At 40.8% G+C, this 21,451-nt stretch overlaps 1 protein-coding gene across 3 annotated transcripts in view; it reads right to left on the bottom strand.

Annotated features, from left to right (window-relative positions):
- Positions 1–6,914: 6,914 nt before the first annotated feature.
- Positions 6,915–21,451, bottom strand: part of L3MBTL1 (L3MBTL histone methyl-lysine binding protein 1) — a 68,928-nt gene continuing 54,391 nt past the window's right edge. For all 3 annotated transcript variants that reach the window (XM_082272053.1, XM_082272051.1, XM_082272052.1), the window contains exons 14-22: positions 20,303–20,388; positions 13,190–13,300; positions 12,907–13,021; positions 12,131–12,230; positions 11,795–11,959; positions 10,814–10,863; positions 10,555–10,700; positions 8,196–8,258; positions 6,915–7,197 (exon numbers count right to left, since the gene is read on the bottom strand). In XM_082272053.1, coding sequence (XP_082128179.1) covers positions 7,063–7,197; positions 8,196–8,258; positions 10,555–10,700; positions 10,814–10,863; positions 11,795–11,959; positions 12,131–12,230; positions 12,907–13,021; positions 13,190–13,300; positions 20,303–20,388 — 971 coding nt within the window. In that variant the 3' untranslated portion in view covers positions 6,915–7,062. The remainder of the gene's footprint in view (positions 7,198–8,195; positions 8,259–10,554; positions 10,701–10,813; positions 10,864–11,794; positions 11,960–12,130; positions 12,231–12,906; positions 13,022–13,189; positions 13,301–20,302; positions 20,389–21,451) is intronic.

Raw genomic sequence — 21,451 nt, 5'->3', positions numbered from 1 at the left:
CCAATGTTTAGATGTATTCAAATTGATGGTACAGCAAGATATTGAAAGTATATCTATCCATCCTATTCAAGGAAGTAAAAAACTACAAAGAAGTATAGAATCATTAGAGAAAAAGAAAAGTATAGTAATAAGGCCTGCGGATAAAGGAGGGGGTATAGTAATTCTTGATAAAAAACAATATATGGATGAATTGGACAAAATAGTAAATGATAGTGAAACCTATGAGAAATTAAGAGGTAACCCGCTTAATAAACTCAAAGCAACATTTACTAAAAAAATAAAAAAGGCGTATAAAGATAAGATCCTGAATAAAATGGAAATGAAGTATTTAATACCTGAAGCTCCCAAAATGCCAATCATATACCAGGTACCTAAGATCCACAAAAATATGGAAAAGCCACCCGGACGTCCGATTATTAATGGAATAGAATCTATTTTTGCAAGGGTAGGTGAATATGTGGATTTTCATCTACAACCATTGGCACAGAAAACAACATCCTACCTCAAAGATAGTAAAGATGTGATAAATTATATTGAACAATTAAAAATAACGGACACTACAATTTTAGCGAGTGTTGATGTAAACTCATTATATACTAATATATACCAAAAAGACGCCTTAGCAGCAGTCAGATGGGCTTTAAAGGCAGATAAGAAATTACCTCCGTCCCAAATAGAGTTTTTATTAGATATTTTAGAATGGGCCATGTGCAATAATTATTTTTGGCACTGCAAGCACTTTTACAAGCAAACTAAAGGCGTAGCTATGGGCGCTAAGTATGCCCCTACAGTAGCGAATATATTTATGAATAAGTGGGAAGCTGACTACATTTTTAATAAACCACATCCACAATTAAAAGGTTTTAAAAGATTTATTGATGATATTTTAATTATATGGGAGGGATCGCAAGAATCCCTGTCAAAATATATAGAATCTTTGAATATAAATAAATATCAGATTTCTTTCACAGCAACGATAAATGAACAAGAAATTAACTATTTAGATCTCACCATCTTTAAAGCAAATAATCATATGTCCACCAAAACATACTTTAAAAGTACGGACAGAAACAGCTATATACCAACCAGTAGCAATCACCATCCAAATTGGCTAGCAGCAATCCCAAAAGGACAATTGTTGAGACTTAGGAGAAACTGCCAATCTGAAAACGATTATTTGCAGCAATCTAATATGTTGCTGCAAAGATTCAAAAATAAAGGATATAAAACCACAAATCTTAACCAGATCCAACAAAAAGTGTTAAATACGGACAGAAAAGAACTACTGAAACCTAGAAATAAAGTAAAGGAAACCCACCAAATCGCCTTTTGCACAGATTTTAACCAGCAGTACAAGCAATTAGAAAACATTTTTAAAACTCATTGGCCCATTTTAATGAGAGATCCTATTTTTAAGAATATTTTACCAACAAAACCACGATTCATCTATAGAAGACCACCCATTCTTAAAGATAAAATTGCTAAAAATATACCTGACCCCCCGGAAAAAAACGGTGACCTAGACCAAAAAGGATTCTACAGGTGCGGAAATTGTGTTATATGCCGAACATGTAGAAAAAATAACAAATCCAAAAAAGAAACGCACTTTAAATCAAATGTTACCAAACGACAATATAAAATAGAAAAGTTTATAACCTGCAGGACCACACATGTCACCTATTTATTAGAGTGTGAATGTGGACTCCAGTATATAGGACGGACCACCAGGGAACTTAGGATCAGACTTAGAGAACACATTGCCAATATCAAAAAAGGCTTCAAAAAGCATAGTCTGTCTAACCACTTCAGAAATGCACACAATAAAGACCCGAGCAAATTGAAATTTTGTGCAATAGACACGGTAGAAAAACACTGGAGAGGCACGAACATGAGAAGAGCCATCTCACAAAATGAAACATGGTGGATCCATAAATTAGACAGTATGACGCCTAAAGGTTTGAATGTTGAACTAGATATTAACTGTTTTATTAATGATTTTTAATTATATTTTAATTATATTTTAATAATTTCAATATATTTAATATTTTAGAATTTTTAATAATGTCATAATTGTTTGTTATAATGTATTTTAATATATTCCTGTATGATATTAATTATCCTAGCCTTGTAAACAGTATATTTATGTTTAATTAAGCATTATAGATATTTTAACCAATTATATACTTGGAATCGCTCATAACCAATCGCAAGATGTATGGGCCAGAACCAACCGATTTGGTCATAAAACGTAGGTTTTATTATAAGAGGACAACAAGGAGTTACTTATATATTTAATTAACAGATAGCTAGCGAGCCATTGTTTTTAATCAAATCATTTACATTTAATAAAGTTAAACACGGTTTTAAATTATCCCTATGAGCATTCACATAAGAAAGCATCCACTCCGAGGATTCTAACCAATTAGTAACACATGCAATACAAAGTATCGGTCTACGGACTTGAAAGGAAGAAGGAGTGGCAATGCAGCATACTTAAACTGAGTGGTACGCCTCTCATGTCAGCTACAGATGAAGCTGTGTGTCACAGCGAAACGCGTCTAGCGATAGGTAGAGCGAGTACCACGTGATCTCCGGCCGGAGGATTGTATGCTGCGGGAGCAGCACACCACTGAGCCGTCCTGCTATATTCTTTGCATGTCATTTTGTGATGTTTGTGAGTATAAATCCCCCTTGTACACCCAATAAATGTGATGTTTAAACGAACTTCACTATGAACAGTTTCTTTTTTCTGAGGAAATGGGGAATTTATCTTGATCTTCCAGCAACAGTCCTTTCCTGCTAAAGTGGAGACGCTGAATATAAAGTCTAATTGTTCATGCCTGCTTATATCTACTTAGTGGTAAGTAGACACCTGAAGGGGGAAACCCCATGCAAAGCACAGATCGAGCACTAAAGCACTTTATATATATTGGGGAAGGACACACCACTACGGAAGGATTAACCTATGGACTTTATTTAACACATTGATTTAATTATATTTATATTTTATATTTATATTTAATTTTATTCAATTTCTTAATAATATGAGTATATGATCGGTAGTAGATTTTACCACTTGTATGATTTTATCACTTGTATGTATTTATTTATTTATATTATTAAGCAGTGCTGCATTCACATTTTTCACATTCTAAAGAGCACTTGCACTTTTTTGCAGCTAGCAGCTTGATCAAAATATTTATTTCTAGCACCAATCACTTTATTCAAAATCCATAAGCGCAGGGTCCCACAGTTCACAGCTTCTGTGTATCGTTCCTGATTCTGTGTGACCTCTGATCTTGATCCGGTTTATCCCTAACCTGTGATTGTTTGCTTCATACCCTGACCCCGGCTTGTCTACTGGATTTTGCTTCTTCCTTCTGATATTGCCTTACTGTTCTCCTGGTACCGACTTGGCTTGTGACCCGACCATCCTGATGTTATATTATTTACAAGTACCTTTTTCTTTTAATTTGCCAGCACTTCTGGTTCAGAGCGCATCGGCGATTACATCATTAGGTAAACCCCTGGACTCCTGGAATACTGGCGTCATCTATCCCAGGAGTCTACAGGTAGCCTAAGCATCTAATCTCGTGGTATTTCCAGACACAACGTGCTGCCGGACAATGACACTAATGCGCATGCACGTTAACCGGATGTACATGTTGGGTAGCCAGCTGCACTAAATCCCAGAATTCACTGGCGCTGGCTTCAGATGCCCACAACCAAGATGGCCTCCACCAGTATTTCTACAGGGGCCAGAAAACAGAAGATTTGGCAAGTAAGGCCTACAATTAGGTTATTCCCATTTCCAAAGTAAATAGAGCGATTTTTAAGGATCACAGGGATATCTTTATTGAATATTTGAGTAGAAGACTGTAGCTCCTCTTAAAGCCTAAAGCCTGTGCAGTTCAGCCCACAGGGTTCTTAATGGATGGTAGATGGATAGGTGCTGATTTATTCGTCAGCCCCTAAAAATCAATAGGGCTGAACTGCTCAAGAGTGGACATTGAATCAAGAGTTGGGATGCAAACAATGCCACAAGATTTTGGTAAGTACACTGATCCCTTTAAAATATTTTTTGAAACCCAAATGTTTTCTTTATTAGTTATGGATGTGGTAGGGAAGGGTTAGGATCTCTATCAACTTTTTGGGTTTTTATTACTGTCTGTGTCCCCAGTCTAGGGATGGGCCGAATGACCCCCTGTTCGGTTCGCACCAAAACATTCGAACATCGTGAAAGTTCAGAACAGAATAAAGAACCCCCATTGAAGTCCATGGGACTCGAACTAGAAAAATTAAAAGTGGCCATTTTGAAGGCTTGTATGCAAGTAATTGGGCATACAACGGTTATGGGGGTGCGGGTACTGCCCTGGGGGACATGTATCAATGGAAAAAAGTTTATAAAAAACATAATTTTTAAATGAGCAGTGATCTACTGATGCTTAAAGTGAAAGCATCAAAATGCGAAATAACAATAAAAATGAAAAATTCCTTTCAATATAGTGCCTGGGGTGTTCCCTTAGTCTACTTGTAAAGTGGCACATCTGTACTGTGTAAAGAAGCTGCTGCAGAAATTATTGCATTTATAAAGCCAAAAAAAAAATACATTTTCCCTGCAAGCTTTCTTTATTTTTGTAAACAACGGCTTGTGGAGCCAGTCTGTATGATGAGGCCATAAAGTAGTGCACTGGGAATAAGATTAGAGATTTTTAAGATTAATTCTGGTGTCTCTTCTGCAGACTTTGGATAGAAGTAACAGGTGTAAAATTGGTCACTCACTGAGTACACCTTGGCAATACGCTGCGGCTGGGGGAACATGACTGGAAATTTGTGTACCAGTGTTCTCCCCTCTCTGTAGGCTCATGTTCCTACAATCCTCAAACTTAGAACCAACATCTGAATCAAGTAATGGTTGTGCATCATCAAGGAGCAAGTTCAAATAACTCAGCTGATTCATCCATGCCTGATGCTGGGGCTATGGCAGGAATAGCTGTGGACAAGGAGGCAGATTTAGCCACTCTAGCAGCTGCTCTGGACTGTGCTCTAGTCTCTGATTGGGTGATGGAGGATTAGGAGGATTAGAGGTTTAGTAAACCAGTCCACCACCTCCTTTGCATGCTGTGCCTCGATAGCACGGGCAATATTACCAAATAGAGAAAATGATGCCCTGCCTGAGGACAGACCACATCCTCCTTTGCCTGTGGACACATACGCTGCTGTCCCCCTCACAGTGCCATGGGAAGGTGCTTATTAACAAAATGTAAAAAAGATGTGGGAGTGGGAATGTGTATGTGGATGCACTTTAATCAATGGAAAGTAGTGTTTAGTGCACTACACAGACACACACCACCGACACACTACAATATACTGCAGTAAAACTGAACTAACGCACAGAAATATACTGCGTTAAATGGCATGTAACGCACAGAAATATGCTGAGTTAAACGTGCACTAACGCACTGAAATATACTGTGGTAAATGGCATGTAACGCACTCAAATATACTGCGGTAAATGGCATGTAATGCACAGAAATACACTGCATTAAACGTGCACTAACCCACAGGATTTTACTGCGTTAAACGTGCACTAACGCACAGAAATATGCTGCGTTAAACAGCACATAACGCACTGAAATATACTGCGTTAAACGGCATGTAGTACACTGAAATATACTGCGTTAAACGGCATGTAACGCACAGAAATTTACTGCATTAAATGTGCACCAACGCACTGAACTATAATGCAGTAAATTTGCCCTGACAAAAAAAACTGACACCAAAGTAAAAATGAATGGTCGCTACACTCACACTGACTGAACTATTACTAGATTCACACTAAACTGATATTCTACACTGACAATAGAATTAGAATAGCACACTATAGCACACTAAGGGTCCTTTCACACGACCGCTCCGCTGCGGGACTTTTTTTTTTTTTCTCGCAGCGGATGACATTTGTGTCATCCGCTCCATGTGCCCGCATATCATCCCATCCGTTTGCGGATGATATGCGGACATAATGTAAGTCTATGGCATTGCGGATGACACCGTGGACATCCGATTTTCCTTCCTTTCCGTTTTTTACACGGAAGAAAAAATGGGGTTCTGTTCCATTCGAAAAAACGGAACAGAACTGAAAGGAGGAAAATCGGATGTCAGCGGATGGTATTCCGCTGACCACCGCAGTGCCATTCACTTACATTATGTCCGCAAATCATCCGCAAACGGATGGGATGATTGGGATGGGATGACACACGGAGCGGCCGTGTGAAAGGACCCTAACTCTCTAGTAGCACTGAACAGAGCCCTGTTCTATCTCTCCCCACGCCAATATCACACTACAAATGGCCGCTATTGAATGAATATTTTGATAGTGTGGGGTTGGACTACGAGCAATGAGCCATGATTGGATAGAGTCATCATTACTTTCCCCAATCATGGCTCTGACAGTGCTCTGTGCCCTGATTGGGCAAAACTTTCATTGCTTAAGCCAATCAGGGATTCCAATGCATTGTGCGGCTACGCAGTGCATTGTGGTCATTTGGCAAGCAGTTGAACGCCCCGATAATTTGGGTGTCCGTCCAATAGGCGAACAGCCAATGTTCGGCTTGAACTCATGCTCGGGCCGAACCGTTCGCCCATCCCTTGTCCCCACTAGGGAGATTTACCCTTTCTATTTCTCCAGGTAACCATGGTCAATTTTTCAAAAAGTGATGTGAAATTTATTTGTCACCATAATATAAAGGGAAAAATCTTCCAATGGTGACATCTGTTCTGGGGACCACCGCTACGTCTTTTCGACAGGAAATAAACAGAAATCTGCCAAACAGTAGTGTGTTTAGCCCTTCTCTACTCTATCCAAAACTAAAAACAGCAGCTCAGAGGTTTTCATAATCACACTCGCACAAATATTTCCAACAAACATAATGGTATTTATTTGTACACCTCACTAAACTTTATATTCTTTTATAATGGAGACATTCATTATAGCCGGGTAATGGGATCAAGGGGATTTGACAGCATTGTAAAACCATAATCTTTCAGATCCGGTGGTGGGGCTCAGTCTGTGGACTCCTCTGTGTTCTTAAACATGAGAATGGAATTGTAAATTTTCACAGCCGGCCCTAGTTTAATGCACAAAATCTTTACAATGTCCGTCTGTGTGAGCAACAAGAGGGCTTGTCCGTCTATCATCTGTAGGGTAAAGCAAAGATTGGGTATTAGCAGATTATTGGAACCAATACTTGCACAAGAAAGACAGATCTGCAAGAATAACTCTGATCAATATCTGTTTATATGTCTGCCAAGTTTGTATTCAATTATTAAAATCAGAGCTAACTGATCACACTACAGTATTTGGTTATATCACTCAAAAGAAAAGTTTCACTGCTTGTAGTTGTAACTTACTGGTATAGAGTTTATTTTATCACAGTGGATATAAAGGGTTTTGAAGGGTATGTAAACCCTAACAATAAACTTCTCGTATTGCCCCCCTTTGATCTGATAAATATACCATTGAAAGTGTTTAGTTATGCACTATATTACCAAAAGTATTGGGACGCCTGCCTTTACACGCACATGAACTTTAATGGCATCCCAGTCTTAGTCTGTAGGGTTCAATTTTGAGTTAGCCCACCCTTTGCAGCTATAACAGCTTCAACTCCTCTAGGAAGGCTGTCCACAAGGTTTAGGAGTGTGTCTATGGCAATGTTGTACTATTCTTCGAGAATCGCATTTATGGACAAGAAGGCCTGGCTCGCAGCCTCCGCTTTAATTAATCCCAAAGGTGTTCTATCGGGTTGAGGTCAGGACTCTGTGCAGGCGATTCAAGTTCCTCCACCCCAAACTCACTCATCCATGTCTTTATGGACCTTACTTTGTGCACTGGTGCGCAGTAATGTTGGAACAGGAAGGGACCATCCCCAAACGTTTCCTACAAAGTTGGGAGCCTGCCTACCTGCCTACCCAAAAAGGTGACTAAATATATTACGGCTCCCCTGGATAGACCTCCTGATCCCAGAAGCATTCCCATGGCTGGGACATGCTGCAACTTTTTGTTTTCTACAAGCCCTAGACATGGTTCTGCATCCAGCACTGGTGAAAACATAGCCAATTGTAGTCCCTATGGGTTTTTGCACTTCGTACCCCATTATGGTGTGTGAATCGATGCCATTTAGAATTGTGCAGCTTACCTCATCTTTGAACAACCTGGCTTGGTCTTCACATCCTGTCAGTGTCTGCACAAAGTTAAACACCTAAATAAGAAAAGAACACCATTTTTGCCATATTTTCTCTCTTTTTGAAAAGTATCAGGCTAGATTTACAACTTTGCTGTTTTTTTGGTTGAAGCGTTTTTAAATTGAACTCTTCCAAATGCATGGCAACACATGCGTTATAATGCACATTGATACATCATGATGCTTGTGAATGCACCATTGATATTTAATACAAAGTGCATTGCAATGCTCCTTTAAAGCATGCGACAAGGTATGCTCACATGGGTTGATATTCATTTTTATATGTTTCCTTTGAATTCAATAGAAAATGCATTAGTTGGAAAAACCACATAGGTGTAAATCCAGCCTCAAATATAACATTTCCTTGTCAAAGTATGGTAGGCTTATCACAGGAATAATTAAAGTTTTTCTTTATACTAATTATTATATTATTAATGTAAATGATGATACAGTAAGGCCCCTTTCACACGTATGGTCCGTTTGTCCATACTTTGAATGGTCTGCCTGTGAGGCCCCTTACACACAGGCGGACCATTCAGATCCGCCTGTTCGTTTTTTTGGCGGATCTGAACGGTCCCCCCATGCATCCCTATGGGGCATCTAATGTCAGCGGAGATATGTCCGCTGACATCCGATCCATCAAATCTGGACGGATGGAAACCCTATTTTCCATCCGTCCAGCAGATCGGATCGGATGAGAACGGACCGACGGTCCGTTCCCATCCGATTCCCCCATAGAGATGTATGGGGCTGTGACAGCTGTGTCTCCGCACACAGTGTGGAGAACAGCTGACATTCTCCTGCTCAGCGGGGGGATCGGCGGATTGATCCCCCGCTGAGAAAAGCGGAGTCCATTTGACGGACTATATGTGTGAAAGAGCCCTTACTCATTTATAGAAATGGTTTGATATTTGATACCTCTCTTCTTTCACACATTATTTTTTATTACTAAACGAATATGTGCAGCAACAGAAATGCGTGATCAAAACTATATCACATACTGTATGATGGAATATGAACATATTGAGGTGGACATAGACATTAGAGGGTGACCTCATTTGCAAGAAGGAACAAACTGAAGATTTTTTCTCACGGATTCCCAAATGAACATCCATGATTTGATCAGATGAGTCTTTCTATTTATGCCACCTCCATTTAAACTTGAAGACAAACAATAGTAACCTGTTAAGATTTTTTTAACATAGCAATTTTGCCCAGGACTGACAATTTTGAGGGTCTCGTGACCCTTTCAGTGGCTGTAGACCTTGACTAGCATAATCACGAAAACCAAAATCCTAGTTATGGTCACCTTTAGCATAGTACTATGCTATTTTGCCTAGATATACAGTAAATCAGTGGAATCATAGGCCCTAAAGCCCAGAAAGTCAAAGACAATATGGAGCTTTCAGGCATAAATCTGAGCAGCGCAAAGGCAGCCAAACTGAAACTCCATCAACTAGTGATTGTGCTAGCGCCTAGCGTCACTGCATGGACAAGTCTATAATCATATACAAAATATGAAACCAGCCACGGCGATTTTCTTTTTTGCAACCACGGGGATGGTTGCAGGATCCACACCTTGATTTCCCCATCAACACAATCAGTGTTGATAGGGTATTCCCTCCTGCAGAACCATTGTGTTCTCCCGATCGATCAGCTTGGGTACATTCAGCCTGACCATAAATGGTTTGAATCTGGGCCAGTCTCTGCTGAACCGACTGAGATTCAAACCATCTATGACCAGGCTTAAGGCATCTCTGCTGGCCACCTCAGGTAACCATTTGTGTTTAGGCTTGTGAAGCATGATGGGATATACACACTTCAAATGTTACCAGATCAGGAAACCATTATCAAATTTACTGTACAACTTAATGACAGACCCATTAAGGATAAAGTATATACGTTATGTAGAAAAATGACCTAGCACATTAAAGTATATCCAGTAGATCTGGATAGAGGAGGAAAGGGTTAAAACCCACCATGTTTTTTTTCATTCTATGTCCCTTTAGGAAGATTTCCCTTCACTTCCTGACCTGCAGACACAGCAGGAAATTAAGAAATCTCTCCAAGGTGAAGGAAATCCCTTCTTAGTTGTCGCCACAATAAGTGTCCTTAATGGAAGATTTTCATGTATTCTTTTCCTGATGCCAGCTTAAAGTTTAGGATTTTCCCTCAGTTCAGTCCTCATTTCCCTACTCAGTTTGAAAAGCTTAAAACTTTAATCACAATCTGCAATGACCCAAGCTAAGACCTGGGTGGCTTATGCATGCACTAGCCTCACATATGATGTTGAGTCTTAATGGACATGAGTTACCTCTTCTGTGCTCCACTTAGACACAGTGCTGGCACTGATACCAGCAACACCTGGCAGTAGACGGCAGTGCTGTTCCCAGCAGTGTGCGAGGGCTCGATCAGGGTGTACAGACAGAGCCGACATGAATAGTGACTGGTGTACTGTATCTGGGGACAGAAAATTGAAAGTGGGAGCACAGTCAGTCTGCTGTTTTGTTATGTTATAAACCATAGCAGTGATACACATACCCTTCCAATAGGTGCAATAGGTTACCACCTACCTTGAAAGCTGTCCTGTTGCACTCTACGATATTTTGGAGGACGACCGATCCTGAAATGTAGCACATTTATTTGTTACACGTTTACTCAATTGCTCATTCCTGTGGGTTCTTATTTAAAGCGATACTCTATCTTGCGTGGAATAAGATAAGGTTTGAGTTTGCCAGACCACTATTGCCTCCACACCAAGCAAGGCTAAGGCAACCAGGGCTCTGCTGTAAGCTGAACTTTTTTTCAACTCTTTGGAGTGCATTTTATTTTTCTATGCAGAAGCCACTAGGGTAGCCACATTGCTGAAAGGGTAGAGAGAGAGGCTTCCACCCTCATCCATGAAGGAGCCCAAAGCCAATGAAGAAGACCAGATACTGTGCCTCTTTTGTGGTGGCACAGTGTAGGCTTCACTTGCAATGACACCAGTAGATACAGATAGGATTTTCAATGGGTCAGCTATGTTTGATGAGGGCACAAAAGAAAAGGTTTAATGCAGGCATGTCCAACCTGCGGCCCGGGGGCCCCGAACCGCAGGCAATGCAGCCCACTGCCCCCTGACAATTTTTTATTTTTTTTTGCTGGGGAGGAAGGAAGTCGAGTTGGGGGCACGGCCACAGCGGCTTCCAACTAACTGTAGGCAGAGGCTGCCTCGGAGGGGATCATCCACTAGTTGTGTTAAGTTAGTGCGGTGGGGAGGGGATGCAGCAGCGTGGGAAGGGCGCGGTGGCGTTTTATTACTTATATACCTTAACTATAGTATATATTTTATATGCGGCCCGAGAACATTTCTCTACACTCAATGTGGCTCAGAGAAGCCAAAAGGTTGGACACCCATGGTTTAATGGAAAAAACTTGTTGAGCTGTATGAACTTTACTTGAGGTTATAATACTTTCTCCGGATGTTCAATGTTTTCTTGAGTTTCACTTTAAATAAAAGCCAAGGTCTCTTTATCATTAAAGTTTGATAAAAGTAACAACTGGCAAACCAGTACCTTCCATGGTGTCTGGACTTCCTTCGAGGTGGAAGTGGAATAGGGTTTCTGTTTCGTGCTGGTTGCTGGTTTCGATCAGCCAAAGGACAACCAGAAAGACAGTGATGAGCGGTGAACCTTCCAGTCACATGGCCGGAACCATCGCAGCCTGGAGTGGGGCACTTTCTTTGGGCCAGAAGGAAAGAAAGAAGAGTCAGCGCACAGTAGGGAAATGAACTACTGTAACTACATAAATTCAGATAAGCAATCAATAACTTATTTTTAGGAAATGTGAATATTATGACCATAGACATGTTACAGTCCAATGGTAGTACCTGCTCCAAACAAATGTCTGACCTGTGGTGGAAACTGTATTTGCTGCTTCTGGAGTGCGTAATCCCCTTACAGCTGAGTGACACACAAGAGCCTGGTGATATGTTGGCTCCATCTCTGTGTCCTGTAAAAACATTGATCACTAAGGAGGAGCATATTGAGAGTTTAATATTGACATTTTTTTTTTAATTTTTACCATTTTTTTGCTAAAGAGTATGTGCTTTGTTCTGTGTTCCTGAAGCCTCTCAAAAATGTCACTAGGATAGTCAGGGCCGTCTTTAACACAGGGCAAAAGGGGCAGCTGCCCTGGGCCCAGTCATTGTTGTGGGGCCCAAAGCAGCTGCCCCTTGAGCCCGCACTGCCTGCAAATAGGTAATAAGCGAATTGTGGAGGGCCCAAGAAAATATTTGCCCAGGGTCCAATCAATTTTAAAGATGGCCCTGAGGATAGTGTAGCTTTATTAACAGTGACAGTGGGTTTCAAACACCTCAGCCTCCTCCACTGCATCTGCCTACTTTCCTGCCAGAGAGAGGACTGCTCCCTCCACCACTTCAGCCAAAAACAGATCCAGTTTCAAACAGCACCTTCTAGTGGCATTTGGGAATTGCTTCCTTCCTTTCCTTACCAACAAAACCAGCCATAATCTTCTGAAGAGGTACCCCATCCTATTGACTTTTTCTGAGGGAATCAACATAGGATAACCAAGGAGTATATATATATATATATATATATATATATATATATATATATATACATACATACAAAACACAATGACATTTATCTATTTTCATAGTACTCACTTATAGGGGTCTGCAAAGGATGTCCAGTTCTGTGGCACCAACCCACAGGGTGCAAATCTGGGTGGTCAGCGTCCAGCCAAAAGTCATACATATGGCTCCAGCCGTCAAAGTGAACCTTGGGGGTTGGATGGTTCGTGAACAACCTACTTTAATAATATCCTTTCCAAAGTCCCTCCACCCATGATAGATGCACACCAACACCCACTGTGAGGATGGTTCATAACAATGCACAGGGAGGCATGTGATGGGTGGGTGAGAGGAAACATATTAGGACCTTTTTTACCTTTATTCTACACTCTTCCACGTCCATCACTGATGCCACACGGATCAGAGAGGGACTTCTTCTGTCCACAGCTTCCAGTTTCATGTTCACTTTAAATCCATGCGGAGGTCGCTTGAAGAGGTAAAGACAACCTGTCACTAATAAAACAGGGCTGAATATGCAATGATTTACCATTACAAAATGTAACATAGTCTGCCAGAGTCTGGAATAACAAAACTGACATATGAAAACACAAAGTGCACTGAAATATGAAAAACTTTAATGTAGGCAATATTTAAAGATGAATTTCACTTACAAACTTGGAGCCCAAAAGCTGGTCAGGAGACTGAAATATGGTCCTTGAAAACCCTCCAGCTTGAAAGCAACCGAAAGGAAAATTGAAACGACCAATGGCCAAAACTGCAGAATTTACCAAACTTCAAACCCAGAACCCACATGCAATTCAGTCGCTAATCAGGCTATTAGCTGCAGAACATGTGGGTTATCTGTCATTGGTCATTTCAAGTCACCTCCAGTTTTGTACGGCTTCTCTCCATGTCGGCACTAAAATCGTAGATTGAGCAGGAGGGTTGAGAAGAAAGTATTGCAAAGTCTTCATAATCTTTCTATACATTGCATGTTTGTAAGCACGGCTTATTTTTACCATTGTACACATGTGTGGATGGGCATTCATGTCAAATGCAGCCTTTTCTAATCAAATGAAGCACTGCCTAAATGCTTGCATTGGAATGCAAAATGCAGCTTTGGCGACAAAAGGCTGCATTTGACCTACTTTGCCTCCAATTCAACTAAACCTCAATAGGACTTGCAGTGTCCAAAGAACTGGAACAGACAGCAAATTAAACATAGCATCTAAGCCATGGGTGTCCAACCTTTTGGCTTCTCTGGGCCACATTGAGTGTAGAGAAATTTTATCGGGCCGCAAAAAAAATATATACTTTAGTTTAGGTATATAAGTAATAAAACGACGCTGCGCCCTTCCTGAGCTGCTGCGCCCCCCAGCACTAATTTAACAGAACTAGTGGATGATCCCCTCTGAGGCAGCCTCGGCCTACACTTAGTTGGAAGCCGCCGGGGCCATGCCCCTATATCAATTTCCTTCCTCCCCAGCAAAAAGAAAAAAATTTTCAGGGGGCAGTGGGCCGAATTGCCTGTGGTTCCGGGCCACATGCGGCCCCCGGGTCGCAGGTTGGACATACCTGATCTAAACTATTTACACTACTTTATTAGGTCATTGGGAATCTGCTGACCTGCTTTCGAAGTGCATATCATTTTCACGTCAAACGACATTTGGGTGTTGTCAGGATCAATTTGTGGTTTGGAGATCTCTGATCTTCCGCCAGTGAGCTTGTTCTGTTATTGGCGTGCCTTTCAAGTATCTGAGATCCTCCATTATTGATGGAAAAAACAGAACTTGAATAGGGTAAGTATATATCAGCGAGGGTTGGGTGGGCACCTGTCAAATAAACCGGTTATTTTGCCCATTCATGAATGTTCTCGGGTTGACTTCTTTAACCAATTGCCAACCAGCCGCCATCGTTTTACTGTGGAATGTCGGCTCTGTTACATGTACGTCGCTTCGTGAAGCAGTTAGTGTGGGTGCGCGCCAATCAGTGTGGGGGGGCAATCAGCGGGTCCAGCAGCCCTGATGTCTGCCGGGCATCTGCAATCGCTCCCCATGGAGACAGAATGGCGGTCTACCGATGTAAACAAGGCAGACCGCTGTTCTGTCAGTGATGAACACAGGAATCCTGTTTTCCAGCTATTTAGGCACACAGGTCTCTGTGTTCATCCAATGAGCCCATCCACCACACAGTTAGAAAGCACCCCTAGGCACAAATGTAACCCTTTGATCGCCCCTGGTGTTAACCCCTTCCCTGCCAGTGTCATTAGTACAGTAACAGTGCATATTTTTAGCACTGATTACTGTAGTAATGTCACTGGTTCCCCAAAAAGTGACAAAAATGTCAGTTAGGTGTCTGATCTGTCTGCTGCAATGTCGCAGTCCCGCTAAAAATCGCTGCCATTACTAGTAAAAAATAAATAAAAATAAATGACATAAATCTTTCACCTAGTTTGTAGACGCAACAACTTTTGCGCAAACCAATCAATATACACTTGTTGGGATTTTTTTTTTTTTACCAAAAATATGTAGCAGAATACAAATTGGCCTAAAGGGATGAAAAAAATTTGATTTTTAAATTTTTTTTAATTTGGAATGTTTTATGTTGGGTGCAGCGTCGCACGAACACGTAATTGTCAGTTAAAGTAACGCAGTGCCGTATTGCAAAAATGGCCTGGTCATTAAGGGGGTAAAACCTTCCGGTCCTTAAGTGGTTAATTCAACAATGCACTGATACTGGAATTGTGTGGAAACCGGGGCAAAGCAGCTAAAACTGAATATTCTGAACTCTCGATCCAGCACTGGATGGCACAAGAGACTATTCATATACTGTATGCCAACCGGCTCTCTAACAACAACACATTTTAAACATCCAGTTTTCTTTTAACCAGGCTAGGTTTATACAGTGCCATGAAAAAGTATTCACACCCCCTTGACATTTTCCACATTTTGTCATGTTAGAACCAAAAACGTAAATTTATTTTATTGGGATTTTATGTGATAGACCAGTGGCACATAATTGTGAAGTGGAAGGAAAATGATACAATGTTTTCAAAATGTTTTACAAATTATTATCTGAAAAGTGTTGCATGAATTTGTATTCCGCCCTCCTGAGTCAATACTTTGTAGAACCACCTTTCGCTGCAATTACAGCTGCAAGTCTTTTTGGGGATGTCTCTATCAGCTGTGCTCATCTAGAGAGTGACATTTTTGTCCATTCTTCTTTGCAAAATAGCTTAAGCTCTTTTAGGTTGCATAGAGGGCGTCTGTGAAAAGCAATTTTCAAGTCTTGCCACAGATTCTCAATTGGATTTAGGTCTGGACTTTGACTGGGCCATTCTAACACATGAATATGCTGTGATCTAAACCATTCCATTGTAGCTCTGGCTGTATGTTTAGGGGGTCGTTGTCCTGCTGGAAGGTGAACCCCCCCCCCCGTCTCAAGTCTTTTGCAGACTCTAACAGGTTGTCTTTTAAGATTGCCCTGTATATGGCTTCATCCATCCTCCCATCAACTCTGACCAGCTTCCCTGTCCCTGCTGAAGAAAAGTATCCCCCCAACAGGATTCTGCAACTGCAACCACCATGTTTCATGATGGGGATGGTGTGTTCAGGGTGATGTGCAGTGTTAGTTTTCAGCCACACATAGCGTTTTTGCTTTTAGGCCAAAAAATTTAATTTTGGTCTCATCTGACCAGAGCACCTTCTTCCACATGTTTGCTGTGTCCTCCACATGGCTTCTTGCAAACTGCAAACTGGACTTCTTATGGCTTTCTACTAACAATGGCTTTCTTCTTGCCACTCTTCCATAAAGGGCAGATTTGTGAAATGCACGACTAATAGTTGTCCTGTGGACAGATTCTCCTACCTGAGCTGTGGATCTCTGCAGCTCCTCCAGAGTTCCCATCGGCCTCTTGGATGCTTCTCTGATTAATGTTCTCCTTGACCAGATTTGTCAGTTTAGGTGGACAGCCATGTCTTGGTAGGTTTGCTGTTGTGCCATACTCTTTCAATTTTCGGATGATGGATTGAACAGTGCTCCGTGAGATGTTTAAAGCTTGGGATTTTTTTTTTAAATCTAACCCTGCTTCAAACTTCTCCACAACTTTATCCCTGACCTGTCTAGTGTGTTCCTTGACCTTCATGATGCTGTTTGTTCACTAAGGTTCTTTAACAAATGTCTGAGGGCTTCACAGAACAGTTGTATTTATACTGAGATTAAATTACACACAGGTAGACTCTATTTACTAATTAGGGGACTTATGAAGGCAATTGGTACCACCAGATTTAAGTTAGGGGTATATGAGTTAAGGGGGCTGAATACAAATGCACGCCACACTTTTCAGATATTGATTTGTAAAAAATTTTGAAAACCATTTATCATTTTCCTTCCACTTCACAATTATGTGCCACTTTGTCTTGGTCTATCACATAAAATACCAATAAAAGTGGATGAGTGGATTCCCATAGGGATACGTGGCACCTTGGCACTTGGTTGGAGCACTGATTGCACTTTATGACAGCAGCACCTTTTTGAACGTTGCACTCAGCATTTGTTTATACAGCTATATTGGACTGTCTTAATATTTATGCATTGCACTTAGCAATATTGCACCCAGCACTAATGCACTTTGCACTTATTGCACTGATTTATATCATATCAGCACCATTGTACTTGGAATTTCAACATCTATTGTATATATCGATTTGTATTTTGCATTATTGCACTTTATTATCATTATTATAATTTGCACATTTTTTTGCAAGCACTGTTTTTAGCATATCACCAATAAAAAACAGTTATGTTTTTGGCTGTAAGGTGACAAAATGTGGAAAATTTCCAGGGGTGTGAATACTTTTTCAAGGCACTGTATCCCAAACTGCAAAGATAGCACATGGTTAGTGGCTAGTTAGTGATCAGATGAGCATCACAGGTCAAAATGTCAAAAGGCTGTGTCACTGAAACTGTCCTTTTAGTGTCCATTCACATTGATCCGACTTGTCAGGCGACAAGTCGCGGTCCTCACGCTCCCATTGTGTAGTACAGGAGCCGTTCTAATAGGAGCGACACAAGTCGCTCCGACTTAGAAAAAGGGTCCTGTACTACTTCGGGGGCCACCTGGAGGCGACTTGCATAGACATTCATGTTATGAAGTCTGTGCAAGTCGCGCCAAAGTCGCACTGCAGGCGACTTCACAGGTCGCCCCTGAAGTCGGAGCGACCTAATGTGAACGGAGGCTTACTGCTCTGACATTTAAAGGATATGTGGAGGTTTTTAAAATATTTTAAAATATCTTTATAAAGGTTCACTTGATGTAAATTTTGTGCGTGAAGGCAGCCAAATTTGCTCATTAACTATGCAGCTATAAGTCACTGATTGCTGACATTACTAAAATATTAAAAAATACATAAATCTATCCCAATCCCATAGTTTGTAGACACCATAACTTTTGTGCAAAATAAACAATATACAGTGGGTACGGAAAGTATTCAGACCCCCTTAAATTTTTCACTCTTTGTTATGTTGCAGCCATTTGCTAAAATCATTTAAGTTCATTCTTCTTCCTCATGAATGTACACATAGCACCCCATACTGACAGAAAAACACAGAATTGTTGACATTGTTGCAGATTTATTAAAAAAGAAAAACTGAAATATCACATGGTCCTAAGTATTCAGACCCTTTGCTCAGTATTTAGTAGAAGCCCCCTTTTGATCTAATACAGCCAGGAGTCTTTTTGGGAAAGATGCAACAAGTCTTTCACACCTGGATTTGGGGATCCTCTGCCATTCCTCCTTGCAGATCCTCTCCAGTTCTGTCAGGTTGGATGGTAAACGTTGGTGGACAGCCATTTTTAGGTCTCTCCAGAGATGCTCAATTGGGTTTATGTCAAGGCTCTGGCTGGGCCATTCAAGAACAGTCACGGAGTTGTTGTGAAGCCACTCCTTTGTTATTTTAGCTGTGTGCTTAGGGTCATTGTCTTGTTGGAAGGTAAACCTTCGGCCCAGTCTGAGGTCCAGAGCACTCTGGAGAAGGTTTTTGTCCAGGATATCCCTATACTTGGCCGCATTCATCTTTCCCTCGATTGCAACCAGTCGTCCTGTCCCTGCAGCTGAAAAACACCCCCACAGCATGATGCTGCCACCACCATGCTTCACTGTTGGGACTGTATTGGACAGGTGATGAGCAGTGCCTGTTTTTCTCCACACATACCGCTTAGAATTAAGGCCAAAAAGTTCTATTTTGGTCTCATCAGACCAGAGAATCTTATTTCTCAAGATCTTGGAGTCTTGAACTCCATGCGGGCTTTCATGTGTCTTACACTGAGGAGAGGCTTCCGTCGGGCCACTCTGCCATAAAGCCCCGACTGGTGGAGGGCTGCAGTGATGGTTGACTTTCTACAACTTTCTCCCATCTCCTGACTGCATCTCTGGAGCTTAGCCACACTGATCTTTGGGTTCTTCTTTACCTCTCTCACCAAGGCTCTTTTCCCCCGATAGCTCAGTTTGGCCGGACGGCCAGCTCTAGGAAGGATTCTGGTCGTCCCAAACGTCTTCCATTTGAGGATTATGGAGGCCACTGTGCTCTTAGGAACCTTAAGTGCAGCAGAAATCTTTTTGTAACCTTGGCCAGATCGGTGCCTTGCCACAATTCTGTCTCTGAGCTCTTCAGGCAGTTCCTTTGACCTCATGATTCTCATTTGCTCTGACATGCATTGTGATCTGGAAGGTCTTATATAGACAGGTGTGTGGCTTTCCTAATCAAGTCCAATCAGTATAATCAAACACAGCTGGACTTAAATGAAGGTGTAGAACCATCTCAAGGATAATCAGAAGAAATGGAAAGCACCTGAGTTAAATATATGAGTGTCACAGCAAAGGGTCTGAATACTTAGGACCATGTGATATTTCAGTTTTTCTTTTTTAATAAATCTGCAACAATGTCAACAATTCTGTGTTTTTCTGACAGTATGGAGTGCTATGTGTACATTCATGAGGAAGAAAAATGAACTTAAATGATTTTAGCAAATGGCTGCAAAATAACAAAGAGTGAAAAATTTAAGGGGGTCTGAATACTTTCCGTACCCACTGTACACTTATTGGGATGTTTTTCCCCAAAAATATGTAACAAAATACATATTGGTCTAAATTGATGAAGAAATTAGAATTTTTACATTTTTTTAATTGGATATGTTTTATAGCAGAAAGTAAGAAATATTGTTTTTCTTTTTCAGAATTGTTAGTCTTTTTTTTTGGTTTATAGTGCAAAAAATAAAAACTGCAGAGGTGATCAAATACCACCAAAAGAAAGCTCTGTTTGTGGGGGAAAAAAAGGACATACATTATATTTGTGTACAGTGTCGCATGACCGCGCAATTGTCAGTTAAAGTAACACAGTGCCGTATCGTAAAAAATGGCCTGGTCAGGAAGGGGGATACATTTTCTGGAGTTAAACAGGTTAATAATGTTGTGTCAGGGGATAGACATACTGTATGGAAGGCTCGGGCAGGCACTGCTGTAGTCCCGGTCTCAGCCAGGTACTCTTCCCATGTGAAGTTATCTGGATCTGGATAATCTGCAACAAAACATTAGCTTGGTGAAGAACAATGCTTCAATCATTCTGATTCACAGATATTAACTTGTAAGGTGATTGATCATCATCTCCCTAGATAGGATACATTTTGAATAACAAAACTCTGTGATTTCCATTAGTCCTCAGTCCAGCTATGACGGGCTTAACTTAGTTATTCACTATAATGTTATATACAGTATTCTCACAGCACAGGGATTGATATGCATTGTCCACATGGCTATTTGAGGTTGTTGACAAAGTTAGTTCATTAGAAAAACACATTGAAGACAAATGAAAAACTGTCAAAGTTTTACGGTTAAGCATTATAGATCCAGAGTTTCACAGTGATACAAATGTGCAATCACATAGAAATCTATGTAAGCAATATGACTTCCCACTCTTGGGTTTTGGTATTATAATGTTAACTGAAGGAAAATGAAGGACAAATAGTAACACTACCTGTTACAATCTAAAGATTGAAGCACCTTGGACTGTAAAACTCTGGGTCTAAGGCTGGCCATACATTATACAATTTTCTTACAATTTTCTGTTCAATTTTCTGGAAATTTACTTTCATCTATGTCATACAAAGGCCTGCCTAATTGGATACAAGTGAAAGTGTTGTTTAGCTTTGACCTCATATTATGTGGTTTACATAGTTACATAGTATCTGAGGTTGAAAAAAGACAACAGTCCATCCAGTTCAACCTGTGTGGTGTGTGTGGATGTATTCATTTCCCATACCCCTGAATGTTTTGTCCTTGGAGATGTATGTCCAAGAGTCTCTTAAAAGTGGCCATACTTCTCCGCACTTACCACCATTTGTGGAAGAGAGTTCCACAATCTTATTGACCTTACTGTAAAATACCCCTTAAGTAGCCTAAGGTTAAATCGCTTCTCCTCTAATCGCATTGTATGGCCTCGTGTCCTCCTACACTCCTTGAGACCAGTGTTCATTTCGTCGACTAAAACCGACTAAAACGTTTTCGTCGACTAAATTAACACAATTTTAGTCAACTAAAATACAACTAAAACTAAAACAATTCAGATGACTAAAATACAACTA

The sequence above is a fragment of the Pelophylax lessonae genome (genome assembly GCF_965119305.1).
Source record: "Pelophylax lessonae genome assembly, chromosome: 11".
NCBI lineage: Eukaryota > Metazoa > Chordata > Amphibia > Anura > Ranidae > Pelophylax > Pelophylax lessonae.
Note: the sequence above shows the minus strand (reverse complement) of the source record. Positions and strands in the feature narration are given on the sequence as shown.